Consider the following 14,659-nt stretch of genomic DNA (forward strand, 5'->3'; position numbering starts at 1 on the left):
GTTCATTCATTTTTGAAAGACAGAGAGAGACAGACCACAAGCAGGGGTGGGGCAGAGAGAGAGGGGGACACAGAATCTGAAGCAGGCTCCAGGCTCTGAGCTGTCAGCACAGAGCCCAACATGGGTCTCGAACTCATGAACTGCAAGATCATGATCTGAGCCAAAGTCAGATGCTCAACCAACTGAGCCACCCAGGTGCCCCTTTTTATTTAAAAATATAGCACACCATCTTGGATTTGCTAATACTGATACACAGTAGTGCAAACTTTTTTTTTTATAGATCTGCATTAAACTTATACATTTATTTGGAAAGATTAATACTGATATTATTCAATGTTATATATTTTCTATTCCTGGTATGATCCAGTCTGTTAAGTCAAAAGTTTTGAGAACTTTAAGAAAACTATTATTTAGGGTTTTAACACATACTATCTGTATCAAATTCTTTTTCTGGTGATATTTTTATATGGCACATTTTCCCACAGTCTATTCTCTCTCTCTTTTTTTTTTAATATTTATGTATTTTGAGAGAGTGTAAGAGAGGCACAGAGATAGGGGCAGAGAGAGAAAGAGAGAAAGAGAGTGAGAGCAAGAGCAAGAGAGAGAGAGGATCCCAAGCAGGCTCTATGATGTCAGTGCAGAGCCTCATGTGATCATGATATGAGCCAAAATAAAAAGTCAGACACTTAACTGACTGAGCCACCCAGGTGCCCCCACAGTCTATTCTAAATCATTGTTTCTAACAGACAGGGAAGCTATTGAATTGCATATTCAAACTTTGGAAAACAGTATGGAGGTTCTTCAAAAGATTAAAAATAGAACTACCACATGATCTAGCAATCCCATTTTGGAATATTTACCCAAAAGAATTGAAATCAGGATGTCAAAGAGGTTATCTACACTCCCATGTTCACTGCAGCATCATCCATAATAACCAAAATATTGAAACAACCTAAATGTCCCTTGATGGATGAATAGAGAAAGAAAACATGGTATAGGGGTGCCTGGGTGGCTCAGTCAGTTAAGGGTCCGACTTCGGCTCAGGTCATGATCTCATGGTCCATGAGTTCGAGTCCCACATCGGGCTCTGTGCTGACAGCTCAGAGCCTGGAGCCTGTTTCAGATTCTGTGTCTCCCTCTCTCTGACCCTCCCCCATTCATGCTCTGTCTCTCTCTGTCTCAAAAATAAATAAACGTTAAAAAAAATTTTTTTAAATAATAAATAAATATTTAAAAAATTAAATTAAATTATAAAGAAAACATGGTATATTCATACAATGGAATATTATTTAGCTTTAGAAAAAGAAAAAAATCCTGCCACTTGCAACAATAGCCTGCAGGACATTATGCTGAGTGAAATAGGTCAGACACAGAAGGATAAATACTGCATGAATACACTTATATGAGGGATCTAAAATAGTCAAACTCATAGAAGCAGAGGGTAGATTGGTGCTTGCCAGGGCTTTGGAGAGGGAAAATGGGTAATTGCGGTTCAAAAGGTATAAAGTTTCAGTTATGTCAGATGCATAAATTGGAGAGATCTGCTACTAAATACAGCACCTATGGTTAACAACAATATACACTTAAAATTTTGTGAGAGAGTAGATCTTATGTTGTGTTTCTTACCACAGTAAAAAAAAAAAATCAACTAAAAACAATTATACAAACAGTTCTTAAAAGATGGAAGTCAGAATCCATACTGCCTCATTCTCCAGATGTGAGGTAGTGTCGCTCCCTATGTTCTAATTCTTTTAATATGTTTGTTGGAGGCAAAGTTTCATAGACTACTTCCTGGTGTGGGGGTGAGCATCTCACCTGAGTCATAGAAGGTTCCAGAGATTGGGCAAGATTGAGCCAGAGAGATGAAGTCATTCTTTTTGCCAATCATTGCAATGTTGCAAAAGGCAGAGGCGGTGTCTTGGACAAGAAACTAGACCTAAGTAAGAGGCCCTTAGGCAGAAGAAAGAAGTATGATCAGTGGAGTTCATCCTGGACCATGTCCCCTTCTTGACCTCTCCCAACCCCTCCACACTGTAGCCAGAGTGAACTTTTGTCACCATGAAAGATGGTTCAGAGGACCTGTGACTACTGGCTAGCTCCTCTCCTTTCTCTGGGAACCTATTCTCTAAGCATTTGTAAATTTCTTTCAGCTCCAAAAAACACATCATTTTCATCTTTACCTCTAGGCCTTTGCCCATGCCCATCCCTCTGTTCTAGCCCCCTTCACATCCAACCCTCCAAACTGACTAATGCCTGCTCATTGCCAAATCTCTGTTTAGACCTCATTAGGAATTTTTTCCTGACCCTCAAGACTGGGTTAGGTTTTCCCTTTTCAGGGGCTTTTACCCCTATTCCACAGACCAGCCGAATGTGTTGTGATTGCCTATTAACTTGTCTACTCCTCACTCCCCCTAGACTGAAAGCTTCTTCAGGCACGGACAGAATCTGCCCAACATCTGACCTCATGAGATACCCTAACTTAGAACTTCCCAATCAACTTGCTCCCAAACTCCTGATCCATAGGCACTGTGAGATAATAAGTGATTGCTGTTGTCCTGAACCATTAAATTTTGGAGTAATTTGTTATATGGTAATGGATAACTAATACACTATCAAAACTTAGAAGCTTTAAACAATCGTATCCCATATTCTGCAGAATAGCAACTGGCGACCTCTTGCTCCTTGTGGCATCAACTATGGCACAACTCAGCATTACTCAGCTGGTGGATGGGCCGATTGGGAGGACCCAAGACAGCTTCACTCACATCTTGGGCACTTTTTGGGCTAGAAAGTAGTCTCCATTGGAATAGGTTACCACAGAGCCTACACTTGGCCTCTCCAGAATGGCTGTCTCCAAGTAGATGAACTTTACATGGCAGTTGGCTTCCCTCAGAACAAGTATCCCGAAAGAACCCAGAAGAAGCTGTACTTTTTATGACCTAGCCCTGGAAATAACATACAGTCATTTCTACTATATTCTCTTGGTTGAAGCAGTCATAAGACCACCTAGATTCAAGAAGTGACTCCACCTCTTGATGGGAGGAATATCAAAGAATTTATAGCTATTCTTTTAAAAATAAATTAATTATTAAGGTATAATTTATATGCAATAAAATGCACCAATTTAAATATGCAATTTGGCAAGTTTTAGCACATGACTATGTATTACCCTGTAACTACCATCACCATCAAGCTACAGAACATTTCCTTCATCCCAAAGTTCCCTTCTGCCTCCTTGCAGTCAATCCCTTCACCCTTCCCTCCTAGTGCCAGGCAACCACTAATCTGCTTTCAGGCTCTTCTAGAATTTTGTGTGACACCATATATGGTTTTTTACAGTTGGCTTTTTCACTTAGCTAAATTCTTTTGAGACCCATCATGTTGTTTGTTGCATGAATCAATAGTTCATTTATTTTTATTGCTAAGTAGTTTCTGTTGTATGTCTATAAATGTTTTGTTTTAGCAGTTACCTGTGGATGGACATCTGGGTTGTTTCCAGATTTAGATTATTATGATAAAGCTGTTATGAACATTCATTTTCATTTCTCTTGAATAAATATCTAGGAGTGGGGTTGCTGGGTCATACTGGAGATAGATGTTTTAACTTTATAAAAGACCACTCAATTGCTTTCCAAAATGGTTGTGCCATCTTATTTTCCCAGCAAGAATATATGAAAGTTCTAGTTGCTCCCCACCCTTGCTAACACATGGGATTGTCAGTCTTTTTAAGTTTAGCGATTCTAATGGGTGTGTAGCAGTATTTCATTGGGGTTTTAATTTGCATTTCCCTGATGACTAATGATGTTGAGCATATTTTCATGTACTAATTTTTTTTTTCAACGTTTATTTATTTTTGGGACAGAGAGAGACAGAGCATGAACGGGGGAGGGGCAGAGAGAGAGGGAGACACAGAATCAGAAACAAGCTCCAGGCTCTGAGCCATCAGCCCAGAGCCTGACGCGGGGCTCGAACTCACGGACCGCGAGATCGTGACCTGGCTGAAGTCGGACGCTTAACCGACTGCGCCACCCAGGCGCCCCCTTTTTTTTTTTTTTTTCATGTACTAATTGATCACTGATATATCTTCTTTTGTGGAGTGTCTATTAAAATCTTTTGGCATTTGTAACTGGTTATTTTCTCACTATTGAGCTTTAGAAGTTGTTTATAAATTACGGATACCAGCCTTTTGTCAGGTCTATGTATTTAAATACTCTCCTCCTCAGGGCACCTGGGTGGCTCAGTCAGCTGGGCGTCCGACTTCGGCTCAGGTCATGATCTCATGGTTCTTGAGTTCAAGTTCTGCGTTGGGTTCTGTTAGCACAGCTCAGGGCCTGGAGCCTGCTTCAGATTCTGTCTCCTTCTCTCTCTGCCCCTCCCCCCTCGCACTCTGTCTCTCTCTCTCTCTCTCTCTCAAAAGTAAACATTAAAACATTTTTGTAAAGAAATATTTTCCTCCAGACTGTGGCTTGCCTTTTCATCTTCTTCAAACTGACTAAAGAGCAGAAGTTTTTAATTTTGATGAAGTCAAATTATTATTTTTTTTTTAATGCATGCTCTTGGTGTCCTATAAAAGAAATCTTTGCCTACTCAAGATCACAAAGATTTTTCTCCTATGTTTTACTCAAGAAGTTTTATAGTTTTAGCTTTTATGTTCAGATCTATGATTCACTTTGCGTTAATTTTTTCAAGGTGCATAGTCAGGTCAAGACTCATTTTTTTCCCAAACATATGCAATAGTTACAGTAGCCTTTGTTGAAAATACTATCCTTGGCTCGTTTATTTAGCTTGCCACTTCTGTCTGAAGCAACTACCTATATGTGTGTGTATGTATATATATAAAATAAAATATATAGTCAAATATATGTAAATATATGTATATATATTTTTGTGTATCTATTTCTGGATATTTTTGTCACGTTCTATTGATCTGTACATTTACCTATGTAGTCATATTTTAAAACTGCCAAAAGCATAGCAACTCACTGTAGCTGAACTGGTCTCATGACATCAGACACCAAAGCCCTTAGGCATGGTCCGTATTACCTGGCTCAGGCTCCTGGGAGATGGCATGCTGGCTCCTGCTTACCATTCTGGGCTCCTCTCCCTCAGAGAGAATGAAGAGATCATAAAAAATTAGTAAGGAGGAGGAGGTATGTGGGGAAAAAAAGAGATGTGACCTCTTTTTGCCAGAGTTCTGGTCATTCAAGTTAAACTCAGTGTGAAGAAATGAAGAGATGAGGAGAGATTGCAGAGCTATGTCTCTGGCCTAAAAGAAAAAGTTAGGACCCATATAAATTAGATGGGAAACAATCCCATTTTACAATATTGAAACATGCCAATGGATGTTGCATCACAACACAATCCCCTCTATGGGTTTGTTACAGTGTCTGCATAAAGGTAATGTAAGCCTTTCCTCTCAAGAGAATATTTTACTTCATGACTTTTTTTTAAGTTTATTTATTTATTATTGAGACAGAGACAGTGTGAGTGGGGGAGGGGCAGAGAGAGACTGAGAGAAATAGAGAACCCCAAACAGGCTGCACACTCTCAGCACCGAACCTAACGTGAGGCTCGAACTCACGAAACCGTGACATCATGACCTGAACAGAAACCAAGAGTCAGAGGCTTAACCGACTGAGCCACCCAGGCACCCCGACTTTTTTTTTTTTTTGGCAAAACACCTATTTAATTATCTCATATTTGTGAGGAACCAAGTTTTTGAATAAGAAGTTATCAGGGTTTTTCTGTTTCTGAAAAGTAACCTTATTTTCAGTAAACTTTCTGATTTACTAAAAGTTTTAACTGGTTTACAAGTCAATATGTTAATCACTAGCTCAGGCGTCTAAAAATTATTGTGAGATTTAATATGAATGCATTTAGTTGATTGCTGTAGAGTCTGTTTGCAGAGGTAGCGATCCTCAGTAAAAGTGGGTGAAAATTTTGAAAAAGTATAAAATGTTTAGCAACTGTGCATACCAAACAGGTTCTCTGGTATTTTGCCAAATCAGACAACATATCTGGCTCTTTCTACCACAGAAACTCTCCTACCTGTATTTCTACATCACTCAACATGGCAGAGCTAACAGAAAACCAGTCAAATGAGGAAACTTGGCAAATGATTATCTGGCTTCACTGTTTGACCACTAACTGGCAAATACCATAACAAAAACTGCCCAGGAGATAAATGAGGGGATAAAAGTACATTTCTGACCCTGGATCCAGGCTCTCATGGAAGAAGCAAGTCTAAGATTTATAGGAAATGATTTGGGAATGAGTTCAACGTACTGAATAATCACAAAATTGTTTTTCCATTTAACAAAAATAATCCCCACGCTTCAAAAATTTTGGTGGTAGCTTTTTTTTTCTCCTGCAACAGCACTCTATTTAATATTTTTACCCCATAATCCCACCTGTTGGTATTCTAGTTAAGATCAAGTACTTAAAAACCTTTATCAGATTTGTAGATCCCAGCAACCTGCTGGCATTTAACAAATACACAACACTGATGGAAATAAAGGAAGGTCCAAATGAGGTAAAACACATAAATTGTCTCAAACTGGTTATTTTTTGGATGACTTTTTACTGATGAGAAAAACTCTCTCAGCCAAAAGCTAATATGCGTATTAACTGCTTCAATTCCCTTCTTTTAAGAAGTTCTGAATTTGTTATTAATATAACACAGCACTAGTTAGAAAACATATGATAAACTAGTTTTTAAAAATCGAATTCAAGAATGCCAAACAGGGTGACTAAGTAAGAGTGGAGGTTCCAGGGAGCGCCTCACTTCCGTCTCCCCAGGACAGAGGGATAAATAACTGAGTCAGAGGTTAGTGGCCTAAGTAGGTGGTGCCAGGGCGTAAGAAATTGTTGTCTTGAGGCAGAGGATGAGGAAAAATGCAGAAGAGGAAAGGGGAACCTTAAAGGATGTAGGTGTGTGGTGATATTCTTTTCTCAAATGAGGACAGAGCTGCAAAAAGTATCAGGAGGGGCAAAGACGAACCTGCGTTGTTTTCTCGAGGTTTAGGAGCAAAAAAAAGTAAAGCGACAAGCAAAAGAGGCAGGATCTTTCAGATCTTTCAGGATCTTTCAGAGCTGGACATTATCATACAAGCACTTAATCCAGGGGGTTGCAATTCTGTCTGGAGCCAAACCCGAAGGAACTTTTACCCAAAACAAGAGCAGAGAGAAGACAAGCCTTGGTCGCTGAAGGGCAGAGTGAGGCAGAAGCCCTCCACGCGCATACACTCCTTTCCCCATCCCGTGAGCTGCTAGGAAACCCAGAGCGGTCTGTGCCTCAGTTTACAGCGGAAGAAACAGACACACAGACCCAAGTGACCCGTTCACGGTCACAGAGCAGAGCCGGCTGTCACGTCTCCACACAACTCACCACTTACCGGTTTGCCACTCCAGGGAGGCAAGGAGTGAGTTGTGTGTTTCATGGAATCAACAGGGGGAGTCGTGCCGGTCAAAATCACGCGGGGAGAAGGCGGGAGGACGCGATCTCGGCTGCGAAGGCGTCCGTGCGTGCCCTTCGCCTGGACTCCTCCCCGTGCGGCCACCAGGTGGCGCGCCCGGCCCGCGGGTCGCGGCGGCGCGTGGCGGAGTGGGGGGGGGGGGGAGCCCTCGCGAGCCCATCGCCTAGGAAACGGAGGGCTAGGCTACAGCAGGGGAGTGGGTGGGCCTGATCCGCGGGCAGGCGGCGAGTGCTACGTGCGGGCCCACTGCAGTGCATCCGCGCCTGGAAGCGGTCGAGGGAAGGTAGGGAGACTGGCTGGACTCCTCGCTCGACCCCTGACTCCTTCCAGTTTGGCACTTAAGACTTTACATCTCCGTCCCACCCCCACCAGGCCTGGGGCTTGCTCTACGCCCAAGCGGGCCTGGGGTCGCTCCCTCCCGGCGTCCTCCACCAAACCCTGCTCCTGGACCGTTGGAAACCGCCGGGAGGGGTTCTCATAGGCCCGCCCCTCTTCAGGAAGGAGACAGTGAGGGAGATTTTTTGAACTGATCAAAATATTAACCTCTCTTCGCCTTGCAGTAGAACCCCCGGTGACTTGCTGATTTGCCCGACCTTGGAGATCTGTTCCTAAGGGCAGGATCTGAATGTGATTCAGGTTTGTGACCTTAATGGTGCCCTCACAGCCTCTAGCACATAGGTGTTCAGTAAACTAATCCTTCCATTTGTGTGGAGCTTTATCGCTTGACAGTATTCCCAAAGCATTTGAGCCTCACTGATAACCCGGACAGGAGGTAGGAAAGATGGAAGAGAACTCAGGGTCAGAGGGGATTAGAGACTCAAGGTTATAAAACTCACTAGTGGAGGAGCCAGAACTAGACTCAAGTCTTGCTTTGCTTAGTGCTCTTCTCACCGAATTCCTGGTCTTGTGAATGCGTTTTGAGTGAGGACTCACACCTCCCTGCAACCTTCTCAGAGCCAGCATGGGGCCCTCCCACGAGGGTACTACCTGAGTGCTCTAAGTGTTGCTGATGGCCTTCCCCCCGCCCCCACTCTCCTCCACAGTCCATAGATTGGCTTTAGCTCCTTGCCGTGGATGCTGCAACATCCTTCTGAACAGGACATTAGGTTTCTTTCTTTTATTAACGTTAGATTTGTACAGTACTTTGTTCTTCACTCCCCTTCTTACTCCATGATTAATTCTCTGCTGGGCAAGAGAGAGTTGAGGAGGTGGTTGGGTAGTGGGAGATGTCCCATTGAAGGAAAAAAAAAAAAAAAATATATATATATATATATATATATATATTTCTGTTAAGGCAGAGAAGGAAAACAATAAACCTGGGTATTTATCACTGTGTGTGTGATAATTGCTTATGGATTTCCTTACTGCCACCCCAAGACCTGGCCCCAGTAGATCTCTTTGTATTCACCACTGCTCTCTGAAAATGGAAGCCCTTTGGTTCTCCTCCACCATCAGAGTTTGAAAATACTACATGTATTTCCATTATCCTCACAACATTCTTTTCATAATTATGTCTCTTTTATTTTGACATTTCTAAGCTTGAAGGACAGCAGGAGTTGGGGAAAAAATGTAGTAGTTCTGGTTGCTAGAGAAATTAGTATAATATAATGCTTCTCAAACTATTTGTTATTAGCAAATCTGGATCAGAAGATAGACCAATTCAGAAGCTAAGTGTAATTTGGGAACTGCAGTTCAGAAATGTCCCACTGACCAAAGGATTTGTATTGGTGAAAAAAATACATGGTAATGTAATGTACATCACCAATTAGGCATGTGAAAGTTGAAAGTGTTATTTATCCAGATATTTTTAAATATCTTGATTTGAATATTTGGTTGTTTAACATATCTCCAAACTGGCTGTGTTTTACATTTTAAAGCTGTTTTGGGCTGCATATACATAATCTATACAAAAAAAGGACTGAATTTGTTTTAAGCTAACTTTTAGGTGATATTCTCACTACTAAAAGGCTTTAAATGAATTCAGCGCTTTTTAACATACACTGAAGAGCATTTCTTTTTTTAAATGTTTATTTATTGATTTATTTTGAGAGAGACAGAGAGCACAAGTGGGAGAGAGGCAGAGAGAGAAGGAGAGAGAATCCCAAGCAATGTGGGGCTCAATCCCACAAACTATGAGATCATGACCCAAACTGAAATCCAGAGTCAAATGCTCAACCGGCTTAGCCAGCCAGGCACCCCTACACTGAAGAGCATTTCTAAAACATTTAAATATTTTATTAACAATATGCTCTAGCATAAGTGAGAATTTGAATTTAAAAGTGATTTACTTTCTAAATTCAGGGTATATACAACATTATGAGAAAATAAATAGGGCCATGGATAAAGAAAGTGAGTATACATTATTTGCAGGTCATTCAAATTAGACATTTATTGAGCATCTACTTTGTGTCCAACAAGGTATGTTCCAACATATATTTTGAAAACATATTTTGAAAATATATATTCCAAATATATGTTCCAACATATATTTTTGAAAACCCAAAGATGGTTTGTTGAAGCGGTTAGTTGTTATTCAGTATTAAAGGAATTATATTTTGTTGAAAATGAGCATATAACACCATGAATGCTTTCAAATATATATTGCAATCAACACTATAATGGGATACTACTACATTATTATTATTTATTAGACATACACATTTACAGCTAGTTAATGGCAGAGCCAGTACTAGATAGACTTCGAGACTTCCCACACCCATATAGAGATCTTTTCACTAAATCATGCCCTCAATCTCTGATGAAATCATATTCAGAACTTTTACCGTTACTAATGCTGTTAAGTAGATATCTTCCATTTTAATCTACATAACAAACATCAGAATCCATTTCAAATGTCAAAAAAGCTATTAGGGCAGAGCTGCCATCCCTCTCAGTCTCCACAAAATTTGGAAAGAGTCATTAGGAGGCTTCTGGATATCTCCACAAAGTCATGAAAAAAGTCATTAGGAGCTTTCTCAGTATTGAGCCAGGATCCTGAGAATGCACTCTTTGGTTTTTTTTTTGGGGGGGGGGGTAATTTTGCAGAGTCAAGTAAAGCATTGTGGGATAACAGTACATTTGAATAAGATGGCTATTCTATGTCCATTTTTTTCTAAACAGACTTCTTCCTTTCCACTGAGAAGCATTTGGGGAATATGTTTTGAAAAATTTTCTGACAGAAAGTGATTATGGAGTAGGCTCTGAAAAGGCTGGAGACCTGAGTCTTTCAAACCTAGCCTCCTCGCCTGCCATCGCTCCATGGCACATGTTATGGAATGCCCAAAGAGCATTGGGAAAGGACAAACAGATAGTACAAAAGGTCATACTGTGAGCAAAGATCTCCAGAGCATTCATTGCCTGCACAATCTTGCTAGCCTTTTAAAGTTGTTCATTATTTTTCTTAAAGTCCTACTAGAGTATGCTTCTTTCTTCCTATCCGTCTGAGTAGAGATCTTGCCTCTTCCATATGTTATAATTAAGGACCAGGTAACGTGCCATGCACAGAGCAGGCACCAGATAGATGTTTGCAGTTACTGACACACAGATTAGGTGTCCATCTGTCAAGAATTATTCTTCATAAAACCTCCTGGAAGATAACCTACATTACTGTGTGAATATTTTTCTAGGGTCCTCACCCTTTGCTGAGATAGAAGTCCTCTAGGTGGACAGGAACCGTCAATCCTTGTAAATGTTTATGAAAATCCCCATTGTTTGTAGGACACTATCAAATGTAGAAGGACATTCTGAAATAATGTCATTAGCTCATTGAAAAAATGCATCTATTAAGAGGCCAATCCTCTGCTTACTGATTTTCTGGAAAGTATGTAAAACAATGAATCTTAAAATAGTTTATGGATAAATAATTTGTGCTAATGGATCCACATTTTCACTCATAGTTTGTTAAAGTGCTTTGCCATGAGTTGCAGTTAGGTAACTAATAATACTTTAGTCAGAGAGCTGAAAACTTAAGAGCCAGGTAACTGAGGTAATGAGCAAGATGAGGTCATTTTTCCTCCAGCACCAGATGGGTATTATAGATGGAAACTCTTAACACTTGATCTCCTTCATATGACTCAGAAGGAAAATTAGAGATCAATGTTAACATTTGTTTTAACTTTTAAATAAAATATTTATAGTAAAACAATCACTGTTAAGTAGTAACTTATTGTTGCAAAATGACACACTTGTCAGCATGTTATCTCTTTGTGCAATAGTCAAGTTAAAATTTCTAATTCTAAAATAGAAAATAATATAAAAATTCAACTCTGCATCTAAAACAAAACAAAAGCAATTTTTACTCAACTTACAAGTTTCTGTGAACTGTGATGGGAGAATGACACATTTTATTGTGTAGTTTATGAAATTATTCTCAATACTTACATATCTGAGAAGATACCACTTAATATATTACTCGGTGTTAATGTGTTAAATCTTTTTGTTGACAGCTGTGTGCTTTTCATTCGGAAAGTGTTATATAGTATGTTTGCATTCACATATACTCGAATCTGTTAGAATGTAGAGATGAGCACACTGGCTGGAAAAGAAAAGTCTCAGACACAAAGACTGAGCCTCACTGGAGGTCTAGGTGTGAAAACAGCATGTCTAGGAAGAAGTGTTTCATTTCAGAGACATTTTCCACTGTGGCTCTCAGTGATCTATGTAGATTGCCGAGTCAGTGACCCAAGTCAATGATGAAGATTGACAATAGCAAACCGCATGGATTAGCTTTTCCCACACATCATTATACTTGGCATTGGGTAGACATCCTCTGCTTTAGTTACCCGGAGTTTGAAAAAGCCTGATGTGGAGCTTTAACTAAAAGGGCATAATACTTAACTAAGCTCTTTCTGTATGTCAGCCACTATGCTAGGTGCTTTAAATAATGGCTTATTTAATCCTTACAACAGCTTTTAGAGTATGATTTTTGCTCTTAACTTATAGATGATGAAACTGAAGCTCAGAAAGATTAAGTCACCTACCCAAGGTCACATAGATAATAGGTGGTGGATATAGGATTAAAACATGTCTGCCCGATTTATCCATCCAGTTTTTCCTTTGACAAGGACTTACTGTGCATCTACTTGTGCTAGGTGGGGAATACAGTAATGCACAAGAATTACATCATGCCCACTCTCATGGACTTCCCAGCCATCTAAATAAATAATTACAAAGGTTAAATTCTTTCTACCATACCCAACTACTACTACTTTGATTGAAGCTTAGGCACTTATTTTTTTTATTTAATGGAAATTAGAAGATAAAAATCTGCTGAGATTATAATCTGAAAAGAAGTACTTTAGTACCTATACAAAATCCATCAAGTATTCCTGTTCACTATAAAAATCTGTGAACAGTGGACCTGATTTTTCACTCTTAAAATCTATTATTTTTGATAATTTTTTATTATTAGATAAAAAGCAATCAATAGCTGATGAGCAGTGACTGCTAAATATTACATTATTATTATTACTTTGCATTTGTAAACCTTTTAGCCATTTAAAAAAACATTTGAATATGTGCTTTTATTTGCTCTAACAACCCTAGCCATACCTAATTCTTTTGGATTCTAGTTTCTTTGGATTCTAGCTCACAGAAAATTGTGCTTTTTTGTTTTGTCTTAATTTAAAAAAAATTAACAGACATTTCCTGAGTTGTTATTATATGCAGTAACACTGTGGAGAAATAAAATGACTGGAAAAGTATAGTCCTTGTTCTTAGAAAAGCTTGATAGGGACAAGAGATGTAGATGGATAACATAAGGGGGTGAGTGTCTTAGAAAGTTTGGGTAGGAAAGGGCACCTGGGTGGCTCCGTTGGTTGAGCAGCTGACTCTTGATTTCAATTCACATCACGATCTCACAGTTCAGTTCCTGGGATGAAGCCCCACTGCAGGCTCCACACTGACACCAGGGAGCCTGCTTGGGATTCTTTTTATCCCTCCCCTTCCCCTTCCCTCTCCCCCTCCCCCTCCCCCACTGCACATGTGAGCATGTGCGCTCAAATCTCTGGCAAAATAAACTTTAAAAAAAGAAAAGAAAATGTTTTGGAATGGGGAAATGCTGTACCTGGTCCAAACACGGAACTTACTAGACTCAAGAATCCATTGATTCACTGATGTCCCAGCACTGTGGTGGATGATAGGTCTGCTAGGTTTCCTAGCCTGAATGGAAAAACAGTTTTAAATTAAGTGCTGGCAGTTCCTTATCTTGAGTAAACACAAGTAGAGGGGCAAAGACAGAATTTATTTGCTTTTCCTACTTCTTTTCTAAACAGGCATACCTCTTACTAACGAAGCAACACAATGGACAACACAGCAAAAGCAAATAAAAAGGATATTCAAAATGAGCCACCCAAAGAAGTCCAATTGCCTACCAGTGAAGCACTTCTAGACTATCAGTAAGCTTAAATTATGAAATCCAAACATCCCCACATGTAAATGGAAATCATTGTTAAAATTCATATAACTCCAAATGGACAGTAATGCACTCAAAAGTTGTCAAGAGAGCCAGACTAGAGGTAGATTGGAAGCATAATTGAACTCTTGTGCTATGTGCAGACTTTTTTTTAAGTTTTGAAACTTTGACTATAATATATTCCAAGTAGTAGCTGTGAAACCGCATTCATTAATGTGGTTTTGGATCTCTCTCTCCCTCCATTGTATTATTGGTCACTCTCCCACATACTGTGTACACTTTGTATATAACAGCTGGCTGGCTTACCTCTTAAAATACAACAGAGAAGAGTTAGTGTCATCTCCAGTGGCTACAGATCAAATCCAAAAGATAGAATTATTTTTAATAACAATATTTCTTAATGTCTCACTCCCAGGAGCTGAAGATAAAACTAAAGGTAATACCTATTCTATATTTATGTTTTCATAGATAGTAAACTCCTGGAGAGATTTTGAACCTCAGCTTTTGACACAGGGTAGGTGTTTTAATGTGTAATTCTTAAGGAGTGAATGAATTCATTTCATTCTTTTACACACAAGAATGTACTTCATAACCCTCAACAAGGTAGGTTTAGAAGGAACATACCTCAACATAATAAAGGCCATATATGAAAGCCACATAGCTAACATCATAGTCAGTGGCAAAAAACTGAGAGCTTTTTCAGGAAGGTCAGGAACAAGGTCAGGAACAAGACAAGGATGTACGCTCTTCCCACTTTTATTCAACATAGTCC

At 39.6% G+C, this 14,659-nt stretch overlaps 2 protein-coding genes across 14 annotated transcripts in view; one reads left to right on the top strand and one right to left on the bottom strand.

Moving 5' to 3' along the window:
• Positions 1-7,508, bottom strand: part of SYTL2 (synaptotagmin like 2) — a 155,821-nt gene extending 148,313 nt beyond the window's left edge. For all 4 annotated transcript variants that reach the window (XM_015074891.3, XM_027039928.2, XM_027039927.2 and 1 more), the window contains exons 1-3: positions 7,395-7,508; positions 5,044-5,104; positions 1,816-1,950 (exon numbers count right to left, since the gene is read on the bottom strand). The gene's annotated coding sequence lies outside the window, so the exon portion shown is untranslated. The remainder of the gene's footprint in view (positions 1-1,815; positions 1,951-5,043; positions 5,105-7,394) is intronic.
• Positions 1-14,659, top strand: part of CCDC83 (coiled-coil domain containing 83) — a 54,281-nt gene that overhangs the window by 172 nt on the left and 39,450 nt on the right. For 2 of the 10 annotated variants that reach the window (XM_027039948.2, XM_053202598.1), the window contains exons 1-3: positions 7,629-7,758; positions 8,036-8,102; positions 13,748-13,870. In XM_027039948.2, the coding sequence (XP_026895749.2) occupies positions 13,776-13,870 (95 nt within the window). In that variant the 5' untranslated portion in view covers positions 7,629-7,758; positions 8,036-8,102; positions 13,748-13,775. Of the gene's footprint in view, positions 1-7,628; positions 7,759-8,035; positions 8,112-13,747; positions 13,871-14,355; positions 14,402-14,659 lie in introns of those variants that run through there. The other 8 variants (XM_027039946.2, XM_027039952.2, XM_027039950.2 and 5 more) reach the window with 8 other exon arrangements.

This window comes from Acinonyx jubatus, chromosome D1, assembly GCF_027475565.1.
Source record: "Acinonyx jubatus isolate Ajub_Pintada_27869175 chromosome D1, VMU_Ajub_asm_v1.0, whole genome shotgun sequence".
In the NCBI taxonomy this organism is placed as follows: domain Eukaryota; kingdom Metazoa; phylum Chordata; class Mammalia; order Carnivora; family Felidae; genus Acinonyx; species Acinonyx jubatus.